Source organism: Pelophylax lessonae, assembly GCF_965119305.1.
Source record: "Pelophylax lessonae genome assembly, chromosome: 1".
Classification (NCBI taxonomy): Eukaryota; Metazoa; Chordata; class Amphibia; order Anura; family Ranidae; genus Pelophylax; species Pelophylax lessonae.
The window spans coordinates 363871311-363887701 of NC_138768.1; the positions used below are offsets into that span (position 1 = coordinate 363871311).

General features: G+C 40.9%; 1 protein-coding gene across 1 annotated transcript in view; it reads left to right on the forward strand.

The window, feature by feature from the left end:
* TRPM6 (transient receptor potential cation channel subfamily M member 6) overlaps positions 1-16391 on the forward strand; it is a 316186-nt gene that overhangs the window by 242823 nt on the left and 56972 nt on the right. The window contains exon 31 of the mRNA XM_082260563.1: positions 14341-14366. Within this exon, the coding sequence (XP_082116689.1) occupies positions 14341-14366 (26 nt within the window). The remainder of the gene's footprint in view (positions 1-14340; positions 14367-16391) is intronic.

Genomic DNA, 16391 nt, shown 5'->3' on the forward strand with positions numbered 1-16391 from the left:
GCACCCCAAAAAGGATTTTGTTCACTGCACCCCAAAAAGATTGTGTTCACTGCACCCCACAAAGGATTTTGTTCACTGCACCCCACAAAGATTGTGTTCACTGCACACCAAAAAGGATTGTGTTCACTGCACCCCAAAAAGATTTTGTTCACTGCACCCCAAAAAGATTGTGTTCACTGCAGCCCAAAAAGATTGTGTTCACTGCAGCCCAAAAAGATTGTGTTCACTGCAGCCCAAAAAGATTGTGTTCACTGCAGCCCAAAAAGATTGTGTTCACTGCAGCCCAAAAAGATTGTGTTCACTGCAGCTCACACACAGAAAAATGGATGTGGATCACTGACACCTGCCTATCTCCAATCCCACACCACACAGCAATATCGATTGTAGTTTGTAGAACACAGTTTCCCTAAAATTCAGCAGACTCTGTCCCTAACAGGATTGAGAAGAGATCGTAGATCAGGATTGAGTGCAGACCCCACCCCCCACACAGCAATATCGATTGTAGTTTGTAGAAGACACTGACCCTATATAATTCAGCAGACTCTATCCCTAAAATGCCTACAACTCGCCCTGCCTAAACACTCCGACCTGTCCCTCAATTCTATCCGGACACAAATGGTTTTTTCCTGCCTATCTTTCCCTAATCAGCAGCCAGCACGTTGATGTGTGCTCTGTCCCTGAATCTAAGCAGCATAATGACGCCGCTGCGGCTGCCTCGAACTTATAAAGACTTGGTCACATGCTTCAGACGGCCAATCACAGCTACTGAGACATTTGCAGGCATGGCTGGGATGGCTTAAGGCACACCAGTTAAACGATTGTTGATTGGCTGTTGAAAGCCCGCCATGAAAAGAGCGCCAAAGCATGCAAAACCCGGAAATAAAACGACCGAACACGGATTTTTACCCGAACATACAGTAAAGTGTCCGTGTCCGTGTTCGGGTACAAAAAATCCAATTATTCGGTACGAACACGAATAATACAGTCCGTGTTCGCTCAACACTAGCTATAAACAAAAAAAGAGCGTCAATTTTGCAAAAATAACAATATTTTTCTAATTTTTTTATATGAAATTCCCCCCAAAAAAATGTAAAAATCAAAATTTTTTAACATTTTCTGCCAATTTGTTTTATGCTACCTATGTTTGGTAAAAAAAATCGCAAAAAGCGTATTTTGATTGGTTTGCGCAAAAGTTATCGCGTTTACTAACAAAGGGAAAGATTTTTGTCATTTTTGGTGTGTTTTTTTTTAACGCGTAATGGCGGCGATCTGCGATTTTTTTTCGGTACTGCGACATTGTGGCGGACAGATCGGACCCTTGACTGACATTTTTGACACTTTTGGGGGTACCAGTGACATTATTGCAGTAATCAGTGCTATACATATGCACTGTTACTGCAAAAATGACACTGGCAGGGAAGGGGTTAACTTTATTGGACAGGGAGGGGTTAAGTGTGTCCTAGGGGCGTGATTCTAACTGTGCAGGGACATTGCTATTGGTGTAAAAACAAAGATCAACGGTTCTACATAGTAGAACCGTCTGATCTTCGTTTTTACACAGGGAGAACTGACAGGCGGCTTGTTTACATAAGCCGCTCTGTCTTTCTCCCTTCACAGGAGCGATCGTAGTGTGACTGGCGGACATCGAGTCCGCCGGTCACACTCACTGACTTGTCTGTGAACGAGCCGCAGCGTGCGAGAGCCTCGGTGGGCGCGCACCCGCCCGCCCGCAATTGGCTCGCAAGTCAGTGACAGGCGAGTGACGTACCGATACGTCACTCTGCCTGGCCGGGGCTGACCGCCGCAGGATATATAGTCGTGCGGCGGTCGGCAACCGGTTAATAATGATTTGTAAAGGGGTAAAATGATATCTCTCTCTCTGCTGTCCATACCTCTTTTTATACAAGAAAGATTTTGTTTGCGTTGGAAACTGCAGCTTGCCATTGAATGCTATTAATAAAGTGTTACTAAACTCACAACAGTAAAATCAGTCTGACTATGCAGTAAAGCCTGCTTGTTATACTCACTACCTAAGGGGTAAATCCTCTGCATTGTGTAAAAAGGGTGTTTGATCCTGTCTTCTCTATTCCTCCCCTTCTTCCACAGTCCCCAATTTGGTGCACATGCTCAGTTTGGTGTGTATTGCTAGAGGTTTTTTTTTTTTTTTTATGAGAGTGCATGTGATCAGCACAGGGCCAATTAGGTCTGTCCAGACAGAGGGTCAGGGGCCCTGCAGCCTTATAGGATAGTAGCTTTTACCAGACACTGATAGAAGTCCCAAGTTCATGAAAAAGGTATTTAGCAGTTTATATTTACTAAAACTATTGCAATTCCATGTTCTGTGTACTGTGTGAGAACAGATATAGTGAATGCAGGGTCCTGGGTTTAGTAACAGGTTAAGCTTATGATCTACCAGGACACCCAAATCCTTCTCCACCATTGCTTCCCCCAGTTGTGCTCCCCCTGGTATGTATGATGCATGCATCTTAGCCCCAAGTGCGTAACTTTACATTTATTAACATTCATTTGCCACATAGTTTCCCAATTAAACAGTGCATTGAGGTTGGCTTGCAATTTGGAGACATCCTATTTGGACATTATTCCACTGCATAGCTTGGTGTCATTTCCAAAGACTGAAATGGAACTTTTAATCCCAGACCCTATATCATTTATAAATATATTAAAAAGTAAGGTTCCCAACAATGAACCTTGGGGTACACCACTGATAACCTTAGACCATTCAGACTAGGAATCATTAACCACTACTCTCTGAATACGGTCTTTTAGCCAGTTTTATATTAATTATCCAAATAATCTCTGCCTATCCTGGCTGTTTTGATGATATCTCTAATATTCAAATTGTCTATTATTTTATTTATAACAGCGTTTGTGCGACGCTGTACCCAAATTAAATTGACATCCTTTTTTTCCCACAAACAGAGCTTTCTTTTGGTGGTATTTGATCACCTGTGCGATTTTTATTTTTTGCGCTATAAACAAAAAAAGAACGTCAATTTTGAAAAAATAACAATATTTTTCACATTTTTTTATATGAAATTCCAAAAAAAAAAAAAATGTAAAAATCAAAGTTTTTTAACATTTTAGGCCAATTTGTTTTCTGCTACATATTTTTGGTAAAAAAATATCACGATAAGCGTATTTTGATTGGTTTGCGCAAAAGTTATTGCGTTTACTAACTAAGGGAAAGATTTATGTCATTTTTATTGTTTTTTTTTTTTACTAGTAATGGCGGCGATCTGCGATTTTTTTTTGCGGGACTGCGACATTGCAGCGGACAGATCGGACCCCTGACTAACATTTTTGCCACTTTTGGGGGTACCAGTGACATTACTTCAGTAATCAGTGCTATACATATGCACTGTTACTGTAAAAATGACACTGGCATGGAAGGGGTTAACTTTATTAGCGATCAAGGGGTTAAGTGTGTCCCTAGGGGCATGATTCTAACTGTAAAGGGGCGTTGATTGTGATGTAACCACAGAGACATACGATCCTACATAGCAGGATCGTATGATCTCTGCAGTTACACCAGGGAGAATGACAGCCGACTTTGTTTACATCAGCCGCCTGCCTTTCTCCCTCTCCAGCGGGAGATCGCGAGTTGCCGGCGGACAATCCCTACCAAAGAAGTCAACGTAGCTGTACGCTCTGACGTAACTCGTATAGGGGGCGGAGCCTGCGCGCCTGATGCCGACTGTCTTCCGGGTACCGCTTTCACGCCTAATGCCATACAAGCAGGCACGGCTGAGTGCCTGAAGAATGTGAGAAACACTTGTTATCTTCTAATAAAGCCTGCAACTATTTAAAACAGAGAGCACCAGATCTTCTCTTTATATATCTTTACTACATGTCCCTGCGTTCTCCGGAGGTGAGAGGCTGGAGAGTTATCCCCCTGGGGTCCCTTGTTTGCATACAGGCTAATGCTGGCCCATCTGGGTCCCATGTTGAGGTGAGAGGCTAATCTTCCTGGTGGAGGGATTTGACACATTGGTGTTTGATAGCAATTCTCACGGGATTACGGTTCCTTTACCAACACTATGGACACTTCAGCACGGCATTATTTGGACTGTTTATATGGACACCCAGCAATATTAATTTGTGTATATCTGGCGCATCACTCTTTTGATTTTGAATCTTAGTCAAATGTCCAGGCCGGGGTTGGTAATACAAATTAATAGCATACATAAGCAGGGAAATCCAAAGAAGAGGCAGCTGGAGCCGGGTCAGTAACGGGATCAAGAAGACTTTCGGAAGCAAAAGTCAAGAGGTAAAGCTGAAGACCATCCAGCAATGATACTAGGCAGGCCTCTGGTTTAAAAAGGCCACCGGGTTCCAGAATCTGTGGGTGCGCCGTGCGTGCATGTGTGCGTCCCTGTGGCTGCACATGAGCATGTGTGTTTTCCTTCTTGTGTGTTTTTCCTTCTTGCAAGTCCAGATCTACATCTACTGTATACTCATAAGTATTAGCTTTAGGTTCCTGACAGATATATAAAAAACCTCCTGTTGAGAAAGTAGTTGGGTGGGGTCTTTCGGATGATGTGTCTTTAACTGTTCAGGTGTTACATTGGTTTGGATGGATCCTGAACCTTTAGAAATTGTCTTTGGAACCTACTCATCATTTAAGAGTATCCAGGTCGAGTCCTGGATACAGCTCAGGCTAGAGGGTTCCTTCCACAGTAGAACATTTCAGACTCTTCAGTCTCAGATTTAGACTTTCAAGTCTACTGGTCTGACTCACGACTTTTGTCTTAAAGTCCTGTTCTTGATGCTAATCTCTTTTAAGTCACTTCTAGTTGCCCAGTTTCATTCTAGACTGCTGCACTGCAACCTTTGTCCCTGAGGTTCAGATTATTCCTTTCTTGGTGGCTCAGAAATCTGGCTCTGGAGTCAAGCAAATCCCTTCTTCCGGTTTTTTGGAGCATCTTCAGGACCAATGCCAGCCTGTCAGCTGTGGAGGAACCTTGGGCACACTGCTGAAGCAGGGGACCTGGTAGTCTAAGTAGTTATCTTCCTGAAACTTGTTATGATTTGGCTACCTCTGCAGTGTTGGACCATCCTACTGAAGGGTCATCTGATTTGAATTCAGTAGGACAATACCATGGCAGTGGCATGTGTTTCTGTGAACACTGCCAGTGTGAACATTAGTCTGTGAATCCATTTCATGTAGTTGATATGATTTGCAGAATGTCATTTATTAAAATACACTATTAGTGCAATAATAATTGAAGTTGAGGCCACATCTTGTGTTTAGATTACAAATGAGAAAGGGTTGAAGTAGCATCCTAACAATTAGTTATTTCCAACAAATAAATTGTGTTATGTAGTATATTTGTAACATATCTATGAGGATTTGTGAAAGTAAAAGTACAAACTATATTGTACACACGGTGTACATTAAATAAGAAAAATCCTTGTAAGATCCACATGATATATGTTAGGACTGACTGCAGAAACATAGTCTCTCAACTGTATACTCTAAACCCTTGAGGTGCTTGGAGGCAATTCGCTATATCTAATTCTCTGTTTGTGGGACAATAACTCTACCTGAAATAGAATTGTGCATTGACATGCATCTGAGTTTTTGTAAACTGACAAACATCCTGAGGGCATTTATCTTGTGGAGCATATCATTTTTGCATCTATGAATGTTTATACTGGTTTATGTTCTGACATTTTTTTTTGTCAGTCTTTCAAAGGCTGAGTTAAATTTCTGTCTTTTTTAACTTGTCACATGTGCACCTCTGTTTTGCGGTTCACAATAGCTTACATAAAAGGCAACAGGGCATATTGTTAATGAATTGATATCCTAAGAAGGTTGTTATACTCAATTGGATTTAAATAATAACATGCTGCCATATAGCGAAGTCTAAAAATCTCTAGCAGCAAGTCGGAAATATTTTAATATTATGCTGTTTTTGATTGGTTGCCTTGAGTTATCAATGATCACATTTTTATACTTTAGGAAATAATTGTGAATCCATGGATTTTTTAATGTCTAATAGCATATCATATTTTCCTCTTTTTTTTTCTATCCATGTTATCATCTTTTTTGCAATGTTATCTGATAAGGAAAACAAAAACTTCCATTCATGGTAAACATTTTGAAAGTTTATTGAGGAGAATTAAAAAAATTAAAGTAAAGGATTCAAGTAAATAATAGGTGTGGAGACCCCTAGAAATGACAGGCGTTCCAAGGATCTGACTATCTGTTCAAAAATGAAGGCTTTAAAGCTCCAATTGTCGTGTAGTACCCAACCAAACATAATTATTTTGTATAAAAAATCACATACTTAAGAATTTGCAAAAACAGCACATCATTATTAATAAGAGACATTCATTTCTGCTATCTTGTATCAGTTTGGCAGACCTCTAGATGCTCAAATACCTCATTGTACCACAAGAATACTAAATGTCTCCATATTTCATAACAAGCCATTCCAACAATATAGAGAACAATTTGTCCTATTAACCTATATCTGCAAAGTCATTCTAGCAAGGAAACCTGTTATTATATAAAGAGCCTAACATTAGTAGATAAGCACTTCCTAATGTAATTTAATAACTGGAAAAATACTGGATAAATATTTTTCTTTATCAGCTAAATTAAAAAGATCATATTTACACTTTCACAATTCATTCAGTATCTCATTGAGCTGTTTTGGCAGCCCATGCAAATGTACTATAAAACATTGCTCCTACGTTTTGGCGCCGTTCCATAATGTTTATGTGAAACACCTAAATAGATAAAAGGTAGTAGTCCATGCTTGAACAAAGCATTGATTTTTGTTACGCATCATTAGTAAAAATTCATGATAAATAATTTTATTTATCAGCTCCATCCTTATGCTTATTTTATAAACAATTTTACACATGAATTACAAAAATACACTTCACTATGGCCCCAGATTCTCCATTCAAGGGACAGGGCTACTAAGGTCACATTCTTTGCTGCTTTTACTAGTTTTTCAAAGTTCACTGATGATAAAAACATGAAAAGGTGCAAAATACAGCTCACAAAGACACCAAGAGAACAAGAAAAGCAACAGCTGACTTTAAAAAGTAGCCCAACATCCAACCAAATGTCAATCAAACCCTTTACAAAATGAATCCCACTCACTCCCACCCAGGTGTCTAACTGCCTGATCCAGTTCTCTAGCACAACCTTTTTCAACTAGTGTGCCCAGGAACCCTGGTGTGCCTTCATGTTCCTTCAGGGGTGCCTTGGAAAAATACCTAAAAATAGCCCCAAAATGATATAAAAGCCAGCAGGTGGATTAAATTACACAAAGTCAGGTTTTCATTGTTCGCTATTACAACTTTCTAGCTTCAGGTGTCCTAACCACCAATGATGTCATAGGTTGATAAGGAGGACATTGAGTGCCTACACAGTATGAGGGCCCCTCAGCACTGGCTGAGTGAGGGTAAAACACTGAGAAAGAAGAAAAACATTGGAGTACAAGCCAGTACCAGTGTGCAAAGGTGTATTTGCTTTGTAAGAATAAATCACCTCTGATAATTGGGTGTCCTACGTATGTGGATGTTGCTGCGGTATGTAAAACAATTTGTTTAGGTTTTTACATTTAGAATGGGATGCCTTGAAATTGTGCAGAATTTTAAAGAGTACCTTGACTAAAAACTGGTTGAAAAACACTGCTCTAGCATATATCTTACTCATGTAGATTCCTCTTCCAGCCCATAAATGGCTCACTGTATAAAACGGCTCACTGTATAAAACACATAAATTCTAATAAATATGTTTTGTTTTTGTTTTTTTAACTCAAAGGCCAGGGAAGTATTGGAGGATATTGAGGCTTTCCTACAGATATGGCAGCTTTATTATGAATTAAAGCAGAGTTGCCTATTAAATTACCCACTTGCCCTCCGGAAGGTTTTACCCCCTTCAAGACCAGGGCATTTTTGCGAAATGGCACTATGTTAATTTAAATGACAACTGCGCAGTCCTGCGACGCTGTACCCAAATAAAATGTATTTATTTTTTTTTTCCCCACAAATAGAGCTTTTTTGGTGGTATTTGGTCACCTCTGTGGTTTTTATTTTTTGCACCATAAGCAAAAAAAAAAATTTGGAAAAAAAAAAAACAATATTTCTTACTTTCTGCTATAAAACATATGCAAAAAAACTGGAAAAAAATTGAATTTCTTCATCAATTTAGGCCAATATGTATTCTGCTTCATGTTTTTGGTAAAAAAAATCCCAATAAGTATATATTGATTGGTTTGCGCAAAAGTTATAGCATCTACAAACTATGGGATAGATTTATGGAATTTTTTCATTTTTTTATTTCTTTTTTTATTAGTAATGGTGGTGATCAGCAACCTATAGCGGGACTGGGACATTGCAGCTGACAAACCGGACACTAAGGGGTAGATTTACTACAACTGGAGAGTGCAAAATCTGGTGCAGCTCTGCATAGAAACCAATCTGCTTCCAGGTTCTTTTGTCAAAGCGTAATTGAACAAGCTGAAATTAGAAGCGGATTGGCTACCATGCAGAGCTGCACCAGATTTTGCACTCTCCAGTTTTAGTAAATAAACCCCTAAGTGACACTTTTTGGGGACCAGTGACACCAATATAGTGATCACGGTACTAATAACACTGGCAGGAAAGAGGTAACATCAGGGGTGATCAATGTGTTCCTAGGGAGTGCTTTTTAGCTGTGGGGAAGGTGCTTTTACTGTGGGAAGTCAGAGATCTGTGTTCCTGCTTAGCAGAAACATAGGATCACTGTCTCCCCTTCTTTCTCACAGAACGGCGATCTGTCTTGTTTACGTTCTGTCTTTTTTGGGAATGATCAGCGGGTCCCGGCAGACATCAAGGGGTTAAAGAATATGTAAAGCCAACATTTCATATTCTTGATATGCGCCTGCTGTACCATGTACTTGTATTAAAAAGTATTCTGTTCTCTTTGTATTGCTTCCTTTGTGTAAAATCCCTGCCAGCCCCTTGCGTTCCTATTAAAAACTGACCACACTAAGCAGGAGAACACACTGTGGTCAGTTCTCTAGCTATGCTGGGAACTCAGCCTACTCTGCTCCAATAATCAGTCTTGTCCTGACATCCCCTACCCCTCTCTGCACAGCCTTTCACTGGGAAGTTTAGTGTACTGCAGTTTCTCCTCCCCCCGTTCTTATCTAGCTGAAAACAGAGGAAATGTGATTACTAAAAAAAAGGGGGAAAGGGTATTTACATACACAAATTTGTTGTCTTTCATTTCTATTTTAAACAGAATAAGTTGTTTTACCACTATATCCCACTATCCACTGCTGCCTCAACCATTATTCAGCCAGTTCCTGATTCCATGTTGCTTGCTGTTGAGGTCCAACCTGCTGATGGGTTTCACTCTTCCATTATGTTGACTACTGATGGTTTAATTCCTCCCTAATGTTGCCTGCTGATGAGGTCCATTCCTCCTCCATGTTGCCTGCTGATGGGTTTCATTCCTTGTGAATGCTGCCTACTGATGGGATCCATTCCTCCTCCATGCTGCCTGCTGATGGAGTTCATCCCACCTCCATGCTGCCTGCTGATGGGGTCCATTCCTCCTCTATGCTGCCTGCTAATGGGGTCCAACCTGTTTCTATTCTGCCTCCTGATGGGGTCCAACCTGTTTCCATGTTGCCTGCTGATGAGGTTCAGCCTGCCTCTATGCTTGCCGATGAGGTTCAGCCTACCTCTATGCTTGCAGATGGGGTTCAGCCTGACAATATGCTTGTTGATGAGGTTCAGCCTGCCTCTGTGCTTGCTGATGGGGTTCAGCCTGCCTCTATTCTTGCCGATGGGGCTCAGCCTGCCGCTGGTGATGTGTCGTCCGCTGTAAAGCCTGCTGCTGGTGGCCTGATGTCCCCTGCCAAGCCTGCCACTGGTGACCTGCCGTCCACTGCCAAGCCTGCCGTTAGTGACCTGCAGGGACACCGATCCATGCCTTCCACGAGTAAAAGTACCCCCAGAACTTCACTAGAACACTAGCTAGGCACATAGTTAACCCTTTGATCACCCCTAAAGTTAGCCTCTTTCCAGCCAGTTCATTAGCACAGTGACAGTGCATATTTTTAGCACTGATAACTGTATTAGTGTTACTGGTTCCCAAAAAAGTGTCAAAAGTGTCAGTTTCCGATTTGTCCTCCACAATATCACAGTTCCGCTATAAGTCGGTGATCGCCGCCATTACTAATAGAAAAAAATTAAAATTCCGTAAATATATTCCATAGTTTGTAGAAGCTATAACTTTTGCACAAACCAATCAATATGCCCTGATTGGGATTTTTTTTTTTTACAAAAAATATGTAGCAGAATACATATTGACCTAAATTGATGAAGAAATTAGATTTTTTCCATGTTTTAATTGGGAATGTTTTATAGCAGAAAAAATATTGTTTTTTTTTTTTCAAAATTGTCGGTCGTTTTTTTGTTTATAGCGCAAAAAATAAAAAACACATAGGTAATCAAATGCAACCAAAAGTAAGCTCTATGTATAGGGAAAAAAGGACAAAAATGTTATTTGGGTACAGTGTCGCACAATCACGCAATTGTCAGTTAAGTAACGCAGTGCCGCATCTCAAAAATTGGCTGGTCATAAAGGAGGGTAAATCTTCCGGAGCTGAAGTGGTTATTTACATACATGGTCTGGTCCCAGTTTCTGTGTGTAGCTACAAGCATCTGGTCAGCTGCTGATTCCTAACAGTATGGGTTTTGGGTGCCCCCTGCCGACCCGTGCGAAAATTAGACACAGCATGAGTTTGGCAGCTGATTTAAGCCAATGATTTTGTCTGAAGTCAGCTGATTGGCTGTGTCCAATCACACACATACACAAGAAAACTTTGCTGCTGCTTGCAGCATACCAGGAATGTACAGACTCTCTCAGCACCTTAAAGGAGAAGTATCGCTAAAGCTCATTTGGCTGTACTTCTCCTATGGATCACAGGATTGCAATTAGTTTTGCACTCCTGTGACCCGTTTTCAGCAGAGAGCAGGCTGAAGTCCGCTCTCTGCTGACATCACAGAAGTCAGTCCAGGCACCGTGTCATCACGGGCACAGAGTTGGGATGAGCCAGGTGCCTGGACCGGCACCCGGCTCAGCCTCTCAGCGAGCCGCTTAGAGGCTAAGCCGCCCGCTCCGCTCCCACCACAGCCCATCACTTTAATGAGTGAGGAGGGGCAGTGCAGCTCTCTGCTCGGGGAGCTGTCAGAACCGAGTGATCAGCGGTGTTCAATCGCTCGCTTCTCAGTGCAGAGGCGCTGGGGGACAGATGCAGCATTGGACCAATGCTGCATCCACCTAGGTAAGTATATTTTGAAAAATAGCCCACACCCCACACTTCTCTTTTAACTTGCAAAAGAAGTATTGACTGTTGACTGCACTAATCAGAAAACTATGGAAGAAGAGAGTCCATCAAAGGATTTCAAACCGGTAAAACAGGAAATATTTTAAGACAAGGAGACTTTGATAGGAGTTTGCTGTGCTGAAAGGAATAGTAAAGATGCTCCACCACCATTAAAGTCTGCACTTTAATGTCGGAAGTCAAAAGACATTTCAAATTTGGAGGAGTGCTACCACCAGATTGTAACAGCTACAGATGGCTTTAAGGACTTTGATAACTAGAACCTTCAGGGTCCCAGTGCAAGAAACCATGAAGGGACCCCCGGCCTGGGGTTCTTCCGAATGATCCTGGGGCCCTTTAGTCTCGTTGTGGGGGCCCTTTATTATGGTCCCGCAGTGGGACCCTTTTACAAGTTCTGCAGTGGGCCCCCTTCCTGCCATCTTAGGTCCTCCCCACGGTGGTGGAATGCCAGGGCCCGGTCGCAAGTGTGACCTTTGCAATCCTGGAAGTTCACCCACTGGTGTCAGTAGTTTTTATTTTTTGGTATTTTAATTGTATTATTTTTTATCATTTTATTTAATTTTTTTTACAATGTCACTGACTATAACTGTCCATTCCGAAAAGGAAGGAGCTGGTAAAGTACATATTTAACGACCCCTTCCTGGTTCTTTATTGTGACACATCCCCTGCAGCAGTCGGCAGGAGAGGGAAGGGAGCACACAGGGGCCCAGAGACAGCAGAACACAAGTGAACTGGATAGGAGGAGTGGCTGCGGGGGCAGCATACAGAGGAACCAATCTCCTCCATTTTCCTCCTGCAGCTACAGGAAGAAAAAGAAGGACAGTGATTTCTCCCCCGCTGCCCCTCCTATCCAGGTGTACAGGGGAGCCGCACAGGCCCCCTGGAGCATGGGGCCCAGTTTCAATTGCAACCCCTGTAACCCCTGTAGTTACGCCCCCACCATCCTTGTTTAGGATTTTAGAAGAACTGATGGATTGCTTAAAGGACCGAAATAAGAGATAAAGTTTGATTGCAAGGGACTGTAGCTATGAAAACACCAAGAAGTGTACAGAGGGTTTACATAAAAGATTAGCATTTATGTATTTAAAAGTACTAAAATAGAACTCTCTTCATTAACCACTTTAAGACCGGAAGGATTTTCCCCCTTAATCTAGTCTATATGCATCTATGCATCTATAATGCACTGGCAGGCACTCGGATTTTGGACACGCCGCAGGCTTGCTTCTGCCTGCCATTTCTATGGGTTGGCTGTTGATACTAGCTAACCAGCCTGAACATATTGCAAGTACTACCTGCCTCATGTTTTGATTAGACTAACTACAGCTGTAGTCTCCATATTTATATAGGACTCAGGATATATTGATACACCTCCTTCATTAAGATGTCCCCATACATTTTGGCCACATGTTGCCACTATAATTTATAAAGTAGCCATTCAGGCCTTTTTCTTTCAAGATAGCTGGAGTCTTAATATGGATGTGAATATGCATATATGCATGTCTCCCTACTGAAACCCACAGAATTATTGTTGCCATTTTGGTCATATACATAATATTACATCCTCACTGGACCTGGACAATTTTCACCATATTTGTATCTGCCTTGCCTGCCATGATTTGAGTCACATCGGAAATATCGGTCTGTTCTGGTCCTGAGAGACCCTCGTGCAAAATGCGTCGGCTTGCTGGGGACCCTTAGACCGTGCTCCAGCTGAGACCTAAATGTCATCTCCTGATATTAGGTTATCGGCACTCCCTTATGGGAAGTATTTCTACATTGCGATTCTATTATGCTTGTTTATTTTATTTATGTCAGACATGGGTAACCATTCCTATGTATTGTACCAATTTTAATATGTACAATAAAGTTATATTTTAGACAATTTTGTGTTATATATGATCCTCCTCCCACTGAACAGACAAAATTTTCACTATATGCCCATAAACCTTTCTTTATGGCCACATGCAAGAGGCCTAAAGCAGCAACTCTTTACTGAGTGCAAAAATACATTTAAAACTGCTCACTTACCCTATTAATTCTCTGCAAACCTGCTGGAACGCTGCATTACCCAATGGAGTTTAATGAAATCAGAAATCACTGTGGCTTTTTATTTTTAAGGGTCTAACATGGACCTCAGAGCTCCATCCAAAAGGGAAAGTTCTGCTTTGAGGCCTTCCCCCCCCCTCCTCTTTTCTAAATGGCACTTTTATTTTAATGGGTGGAGCGGGTTCCTTGTTTTTTCATGTACCAGCTTCCATTTCCCCTCGGAACGCCTAGGCATTCCTTACAGAAGTTCTCCTCCCCCCTCCCTCCTTGCAGCCTTCTGGGACACATCATAGGTCTCAGAAGAATGCGAGACTATTCACAGTGCGCAGCGCGGCTTGTGCATGTGCAGTGGGCAACCGGTTGTGAAGCTGCAAGTTGTCACATCCGGGTGCCCAGCACAGGGAAGAGAAGACAGAGAGAAGGAACAGCTCTGGTGAGGACATCGCTGGATCCGAGGCAGGTGAGTGTGTATTTAATTAAAGTCAGCAGCTACAGTTTTTGTAGCTGCTGTCTTTTAATAAACAAAAAATAACTGGAGCAAGTAGATAATTCTTTGAGTAGATGAAACTCTTTGTTACTTTTAACCTCATTAAGTTCATCTACAACGGTCCTTAGATAATAAACTCTTGTAGATATTGTTCTTAACCCTTTACTTCTCCTCATTCTCTTCACTAGAACTTTGTATTGCCACAAAAAAAAAAAAAAAAAAAAAAAGAAACATGCACAAATACAGCAAAAACATAGACGATACCAGATGAGTTATTTCTGACCTAAAGTATGTTTAAAGCTTTGTTATTTAAAATAATTGTTAAAATATGCAACTAGGGCATTGTAAAAACATACACCATGCCTCTGGTTACAGTGGTAATATGTCTTATAACTTAATAAAAAATTTATTTTGTTTTCATTCCAGGTTCAGAAGTTCCGATATTGTTAAAAGTAAGTTTGAATAAGTGTTTTTTTTTTACTTAACACTAAATTTTGCAATTTTTTGAAGCCTGTGTACTCACATCAACACATGCCTAACAAACACAGTGTGACATAAACATAGAGGGTGCCATTGCTGATTCCTCCTTCTGACAATGGAGGGTGCAACAGCATGTTTTTTTTTTTTTTATACCTGCAGCAGTTTTGGGATATACCAATTACACACTTTCTTTAAAAGCATAATGAATTGTTTGGAATATATTCACACACAGACAGGGAGTTCCCATAGTAAATGTAACCATTCAAGATGACATGAACCACATTAGTGGAAACTTAGTAAACACTGGATTTTTTGGGAGGGCACGTACATAATGAAGTTGAGAAATTTAGCTTTAATAAATCAAGAGACAACCTGTGGCAGTCTAATTTTAGGGAAAGATAGGATTGCCCTGGTTGGCATTTCCCACCTTTTGAAACACGAGCACACGTGTTAATGCATTGTTTGTTTCAAAATACAATAGTTCAGTTATATGATATTCTGATTGGTTTGTTAAAGTATGTCTACAGGCATATAATATTTTAATGAGTTTTAGAGCCATCACCTGTTGTTCCTATAGTTAACCATATTCATGTGCTGTTATTACCATTGTTTTCAGTTTTTAGCAGAATACCAAACAATTTCTGTTTCATGAGTTCCCCATTAGAATCAATAATGATAAGAAGGCCACTAGTATATTCCTCGTAATATACGATATAATAGCAGTAGTAGGAGAATCCAGAGTATACTTAACATTGTGGGCCATTTAAAAACTGGACAGAAGTATACTTCTCACATTTTTGAGATGGAAACGAGGGACAACTATTACCAAAAGTATGTAGGCATAGGACACACCCCCACCCATACCTCTTAAAGGAGATGTACAGCCAAAGCTCGTTTGGCTGTACATCTCCTATGGAATCACAGGAGTGCCGTACGTTCTGCACTCCTGTGACCAGTTTTCAGCAGAGAGCAGTCTGAAATCCACTCTCTGCTGATATCACAGACGTCGTTCCAGGCATTCCCACTCATCACAACCAAGGAGTTGGGATCCTCCAGATGCCTGGACCGACACCCGGCTCAGCCGCTCCCACCCCTCCACAGCCTAGTGCTCCAATGAGCGAGGAAAGGGCAGAGCAGAGAGTTGTTACTGACAGTCAGCAGCTCTCTCCTCTGGGAGCTGTCAGAACCGAGCGATCGGTGTTCTATCGCTTGGTTCTCAGTGCAGAGGCACCCAGGGGACAGATGCAGCATCCACCTAGGTAAGAATACATTTGGGGAAAATGCCAAGCCCATACTTCTCTTTTAAAGCAGAATTATAAAAAAAATGATTTGTTAAACCCACAAGTGCTTTCTTTTTACCACTACTATTCCTTTATACTGGCTTTTTAAATTTACAAATGCAGCATGTTAGAAATTAGAAAGGTTTAGCACCATAAAATACTTTTTGAAAGATAAAAAGTGTGTTATATATAGATCAGACTAAAATGAAAGGGACAAATGAAAGGGAAAGAAGGATAGAGCAACTTTATTCCAAAACTTTGTTCCAAAGCAGGGACAGTCCCTTAAAATCATGGACAATTTGTAGCTATAGGGAAGGAGTACAAAGTTGTTTCCCATGGCAACCAATTAGATTTCATGCCTTATGCTCTTGGTTCAAATTAAAGAATGGACGTTAAAATCTGATTGGATTATATGGTTATTGGTTCTATGGCCTAAGAACATGCCTTTCTAAAAGAACAGAATGCTGGTGATGTACTATTTGTTCTAGTAGTTTTCTGCAACATATGCTTAAAGTATTTCTTCCTAATTTATCAAAGACTATTGCTGCTAGGATACATTTTTATGTTGTCTTGCTCAGGAGGATTTTGAAGCATGTATTTGTCTGAGCTGTTAGGCCCTGTAGTTAAGGCAGGGGCTGATTATAATTTAACCATTGAATATATTTACAAATGAACAGTATACAAATATGTATATACACAGCGAGTCTTTATTATAAA